This window comes from Nematostella vectensis, chromosome 10, assembly GCF_932526225.1.
Source record: "Nematostella vectensis chromosome 10, jaNemVect1.1, whole genome shotgun sequence".
NCBI classification, from domain to species: Eukaryota; Metazoa; Cnidaria; class Anthozoa; order Actiniaria; family Edwardsiidae; genus Nematostella; species Nematostella vectensis.
The window spans coordinates 2,914,604-2,920,950 of record NC_064043.1 but is presented as its reverse complement, the minus strand read 5'-3'; the positions used below and the strand labels follow the sequence as shown (position 1 = coordinate 2,920,950).

Genomic DNA, 6,347 nt, shown 5'->3' with positions numbered 1-6,347 from the left:
AAATCATTTTTCACGGTAACTACCGTGCAGGTATTTTTCGTCATGAAGCGGGGCCTTTTTATTTTTAAGATTTCGACCAACGATATGCAGGATCTTTTTGGACCCGAAAAGCACGCGTTAATTATTTCTTCAAAAGTTCAATGGTCGGCCCTTTTAACTAACTTTATACATCACTTGTCGCCAAATAATGATCACCTATTGCTAGAAAAAGTAATCGGTTCTCTTGTTAATTTTTATTGATTTTTTACACTTGTAGAATAGTAATCTTGAATTATAAGTCTTCGTATGTTTACGCAGCTTTCTTTGAAAAGCGAGTGTTTTCATGAAGGGTGGTAGCTTTATAGAGGTTTCTACGTACATTTTTCATTTGAAAAGCTAATGTTTTGAGACTTTGTATAATAACCGCTACGAGGTTGGTCACTTAAAGGGCCACTTGCTCGCTCGCACTAAGAAATTTTTGAAAAGTATGAAAACGATGTCACAAAACTACGGAAAACCTTTTTGTTTGCTTTATCCAAAAATATCAAATAAATAGAAAAGAGAACCAATTTCACGTAAAATGGGTCATATGCGGAGGAAAGAAATGATTTAATTAAAGCAATTTCTAGGTTTGAGTGGAGGTACAGCCTGTACCAAAACCTTAAAGTACACCACCACTTCCATCCGCTCGATGTGAGACGTTCATACATTACAGGAAAATAACAGGAAAATCACTCTGCAACCGTGCGAGTGCGCCTATAATAGAGGTACCATTCATTACCGGCAGGATTGACACAGTAGTTGACACGCTATGGGAATGAACCAGAAGTATTTACAATGGAGAACTGCTGCGCTAACGCACCTTGCGTTTAACTTGAAATGCCGTCACAGACCGAGTCAACACAGGTGCATAGCGCGACTTCCTCTCTTCGTACTTAACTTTAATGACATCAACACATCCACTCACTTCATTTACGCGGCAGACATGAAGAAGATTACGGTGCTTGCCGTGTTCTTGGCTCTGGGTTATCTCCACCAAGCCGCAGCCGCCAGTTGGCTTGATAAGTCTCTAGATGAGCTTAAAAAGCTGCGTGGCTCAGTGGAAAATCGTAAAGCAGATCTCCTTTTCCTTCTTGACACGTCTGGTAGTTTGAGTCTTAGCAACTTTAACACGGAAAAGAAGTTCATAAGAAACCTATTGAATGTCATCGCCGTTGGATTTGATGCCACTCGAGTTGAGATCATCACATTTGGCTCTGATGTAAATCGTCGCGTGCCCTTCATTTCGGAGGCGCACGAAAAGGACACAAAGTGCACGTTCAACGAGAAGTTCGCTAACGTTGTGCATGAATGGGGTATGACGAATATGAGGGGCGCATTCGAGAAGGCGTACGAAGTGTGCAAGGGCACTTGGAGTGGAAAAAAGCGCTTGAATATCAAGACCACTGTCATTCTCATAACGGACGGACACTGGAATTGGCCTTGGCAAAACCCTGACCCCGTGCCTAAGGCCCAACAGCTGATCAGGGAAGGCGTGGAGATTCTCGCGTTTGGTGTTGGATACGGAATTTCGCTCTCTAACTTACAAACAATTACAGCAAATCAGCGAGCTGGCCATACATACGCCTTCCAGATCAGTAACTTTGATGAGTTCAATAAACTCGCAACTTATCTAAGGGGAGGTAAGGTTAATAGTTAACAGAGTCTGCCTTTTTTGTAATTTGTGTTATAACATAGTCTCCCCTTTTTTGGTATTATGTGCTATTGTAATGAATAAATACAAATCGAAGAGTACTGCCAAAAATGCTTTTACAAAAAAAACGCATCCAGCCATCTTTTTAAAAATCTTTTTAAACCCCTCGGATGTAAGAGAAGTCCCGATAATGCCTCGGAAAAGTCCCGAGTACATTCCGAAGAGGATCCGAATATTTAGAAAAAACTGCCTCTGTGCCGAACTTAGGTTAATATCTAGAAACTGCTTTTTCTAAGATCCTTATCAAAAGTCAAAGGAATGGTTAATATAGAAACTGCTTTTTCTCAGATCCTTATCAAAAGTCAAAGGAATGGTTTCTCAGATCCTTATCAAAAGTCAAAGGAATGGTTGATATAGAAACTGCTTTTTCTCAGATCCTTATCAAAAGTCAAAGGAATGGTTAATATAGAAACTGCTTTTTCTCAGATCCTTATCAAAATTCAAAGGAATGGTTAATATCTAGAAACTGCTTTTTCTCAGATCCTTATCAAAAGTCAAAGGAATGGTTAATATAGAAACTGCTTTTTCTCAGATCCTTATCAAAAGTCAAAGGAATGGTTAATATCTAGAAACTGCTTTTTCTCAGATCCTTATCAAAAGTCAAAGGAATGTTTAATATCTAGAAACTGCTTTTTCTCAGATCGTTATCAAAAGTCAAAGGAATGGTTAATATAGAAACTGCTTTTTCTCAGATCCTTATCAAAAGTCAAAGGAATGGGCCCCAGTTCCCGTGAGCAAGTGCAGGGGCGGATGTGACGTCACTGCCAAGTGTACCTGTGGACTGGTGTATGGTGATTACAAATGCTCCTGTCCTATGGGGCGCAAAGGATCTGGAACTCCTGGCGACTGTACGCGTAAGTAACTACTATAGCACACTTATCGTGAGTTTTCGAAAATCGCGAAACTCAAGTGGCGCGAAAAAGTCAATGAAATTGGCATTCGCAAAAATTAAGTGAGTACACACAAAACCTTTGGGTGAAATATCAAGTAATTATAAATACACCTTGACACCTTATTTATGCAACTTGCATGGAGTAGATATCTGTCGTGTAGAGTGCCGTTAGAGCTAGTGACCATAGCTAGAATACCGTCTGAGTTGTAATCACGGAGAAAGCATGGCATCAAAGATAGCTTTGAGGTAGTTCCACTTCTTTACCCGTACTCTACTCATTTTGGGCCAGGTACCATTAGCACTGCATGCTGAGGGTATAGTAGGAAAACTGCGTAAACAGGTTTTGCTGAAATATTTGTATTCAATTATTTTATTTATCAATTTAGCGGTTTGCATATTTCTTTTTTTACCAGGAAAATTATTTCTTCTAAAACACCCTTCTTTCATCCTTCTAAAACAGAGAATACTATATCTACATTGAGTAATATTTTAGTTGTTGGTTATAACAGCTTGCGGACATGACACTTACAAGTCGTATGAAGGATTTGCTGAAGAGTGCACTAAATGTCCGAAAAACTCTGGACACCAGAAGACCGGGCAAACCCATATAAGTGAATGCAAATGCAAGCGAGGATACACGGGAACACCAGAAAATGGGAACGATTGTACTAGTAAGTGTTACAGTCGCGTACCGAGGTTGGTGGTTACCATTCCTCCCCTTCCCTTCCCCCCCCCCCCCCCCCTTGGCCGACAGAAAATGAGCCATTTTTTATTGAAGGATCTTCAAGTGCTATTTACACTGGGGGTTACCCGTAATGATAGTCGAATTCCGGTTTGGCCCATGATATTTCCTCTTCCGAGTGCAGGGGTGCATCTGCGTTTCGCAATTGTAGCACCTAAGGCTATCACAGCCTTTCAACTGCTCGAGGAGCTAGAATCTTGTCGCGTCCCTTCCTCCTTTCCTTGAACGCGTGACAAAGCAAAGTAAAGTCGGTTTAAATTGGTTATTTTTTCACTGTACCAAGTGAGTGAAAACGGTTTAAAATGGTTTTTTTTTTACTATACTCAGTTCGCCATTGTGCTGACATCAAGGCCCCCGACAATGGCGACATAGAGGGGGGTTCGTGCAATACCGCATATGGTAGCACGTGTAAGCTGAAGTGCAAACAAGGCTTCAAGGAGACAGGAGCCAAGACTATCAACTGCGTGTATAAGCCTGACACTGGCGAAGTTGTTTGGGATAAGCCAGCGACCATGTGCCAAGGTAAGATTGGCCAAGTAACCCTGTACCAACACACTGGTGTAATACCTGATGTAATACCAAGTAACCCTGTACCAACACACCATGCACCAACACCCTGCACCAACACACCATGCACCAGCACACTTTGTACCAACACACCCTGTACCAACCCCCTGTACCAACACCCTGAACCAACACACTGTACCAACACCCTGAACCAACACACTGTACCAACACACCCTGTACCAACACACCCTGCACCAACACACCCTGTACCAACACATCCTGCACCAACACACCCTGTACCAACACATCCTGCACCAACACACCCTGTACCAACACATCCTGCACCAACACACCCTGTACCAACACACTTTGTACCAACACATTGTACCAATACACTTTGTACCAACACACTGTTCCAACACACCCTGTACCAACACGCCCTGTACCAACACATCCTGTACCAACACACCCTGTACCAACACACCCTGTACCAACACACTTTGTACCAACACATTGTACCAATACACTTTGTACCAACACACTGTTCCAACACACCCTGTACCAACACGCCCTGTACCAACACACCCTGTACCAACACCCTGTAGCAACGCACCCTGTACCAACACCCTGTACTGATACCCTCTACCAACACTCCCTGTACCAACAAACTGATGTAATACCTGGTGTAATACCTGTAGCACTTTGTAATACCTGTAATAGCTGGCGCACTTTGTAATACCTGACGCACTTTGTAATACCTGGCTCACTTTGTAATACCTGACGCACTTTGTAATACCTGACGCACTTTGTAATAACTGACGCACTTTGTAATACCTGGCTTACTTTGTAATACCTGGAGCACTTTGTAATACCTGGAGCACTTTATAATACCTGGAGCACTTCATAATACCTGACGCACTTTGTAATACCTGACGCACTTTGTAATACCTGACGCACTTTGTAATACCTGACGCACTTTGTAATACCTGGAGCACTTTGTAATACCTGACGCACTTTGTAATACCTGACGCACTTTGTAATACCTGGAGCACTTTGTAATACCTGACGCACTTTGTAATACCTGACGCACTTTGTAATACCTGACGCACTTTGTAATACCTGACGCACTTTTTAATACCTGACGCACTTTGTAATACCAGACGCACTTTGTAATGCCTGACGCACTTTGTAATACCTGACGCACTTTGTAATACCTGACGCACTTTGTAATACCTGACGCACTTTGTAATACCTGACGCACTTTGTAATACCTGACGCACTTTGTAATACCTGACGCACTTTGTAACGCCTGATGCACTTTGTAATACCAGACGCACTTTGTAATACCTGACGCACTTTGTAATACCTGACGCACTTTGTAATACCTGACGCACTTTTTAATACCTGACGCACTTTGTAATACCTGACGCACTTTGTAGTATCTGACGCACTTTGTAATGCCTGACGCACTTTGTAATACCTGACGCACTTTGTAATACCTGCAGCACTTTGTAATACATGACGCACTTTGTAACACCTGACGCACTTTGTAATACCTGACGCACTTTGTAATGCCTGACGCACTTTGTAATACCTGGAGCACTTTGTAATACATGACGCACTTTGTAATGCCTGACGCACTTTGTAATACCTGGAGCACTTTGTAATACCTGACGCACTTTGTAATACCTGACGCACTTTGTAATACCTGGAGCACTTTGTACTTGACGCACTTTGTAATACCTGATGTATGACATGTGCAAGGGATAATAAGAAATATTACACACACATTCACATTTGAGAAATCTCCCCCAAATAACAGCGCAATCGATTATCCGAAATTTCCTTTACCACTAGGGACGGTAATTTCAATTAATGGAGCCGGAGCCAGGCTCAGAGGTCACTCATAAATTATATCGTACGAGTACACGTATCATGCTACGATAGCACAGGTATTACTCAATATGTTTCACGTGAGATACCTTACACCTATTCACGTTCATAATTCTTATTGGTCGCTATCTACCTATATAAAGCGCCACACCTAAAGTAAAGTCATTCGCTCTTTCGCTTAATAAGCTACGGGTACTGTAAAGAAACATTTGCCCACCCTCCCTCCCTTTTACTGACAGGTTTCTTTGTGTGTACAGGCAGTGTTAGCTTGGAGATCAACTGTAAACAAGTATTAACTTAATCATTGCTTTATTATTGAAATAAACCGGGGAGTATCTCCGAGAGTCTGCGGTTAGTTCTGTCTGACGACTTCCCTAATCGGGGTTTGTTTGCTATAAGGTGTGCTTGTGCGTTTGTGGACCAGCCAATACTCTCGTCCGATCCTTCACGCGGAGTGTAGGGGAGATAAGTGAGGCCTAAAGGTCATATGCTTACACTACAGTTGCTACGTCACGCGCTAGTCGTCACGTCACGCTAACTCGCTTTCGATCGGTCTGTCTCCTCCCATATTCTGCCATAGT

General features: G+C 42.3%; 1 protein-coding gene across 1 annotated transcript in view; it reads left to right on the top strand.

The window, feature by feature from the left end:
- Positions 1-932: 932 nt before the first annotated feature.
- The window catches only part of LOC5505419 (sushi, von Willebrand factor type A, EGF and pentraxin domain-containing protein 1-like), a 46,280-nt gene continuing 40,865 nt past the window's right edge, over positions 933-6,347 (top strand). The window contains exons 1-4 of the mRNA XM_048733294.1: positions 933-1,661; positions 2,425-2,586; positions 3,134-3,295; positions 3,694-3,888. Of these exons, the coding sequence (XP_048589251.1) occupies positions 965-1,661; positions 2,425-2,586; positions 3,134-3,295; positions 3,694-3,888 (1,216 nt within the window). The 5' untranslated portion in view covers positions 933-964. The remainder of the gene's footprint in view (positions 1,662-2,424; positions 2,587-3,133; positions 3,296-3,693; positions 3,889-6,347) is intronic.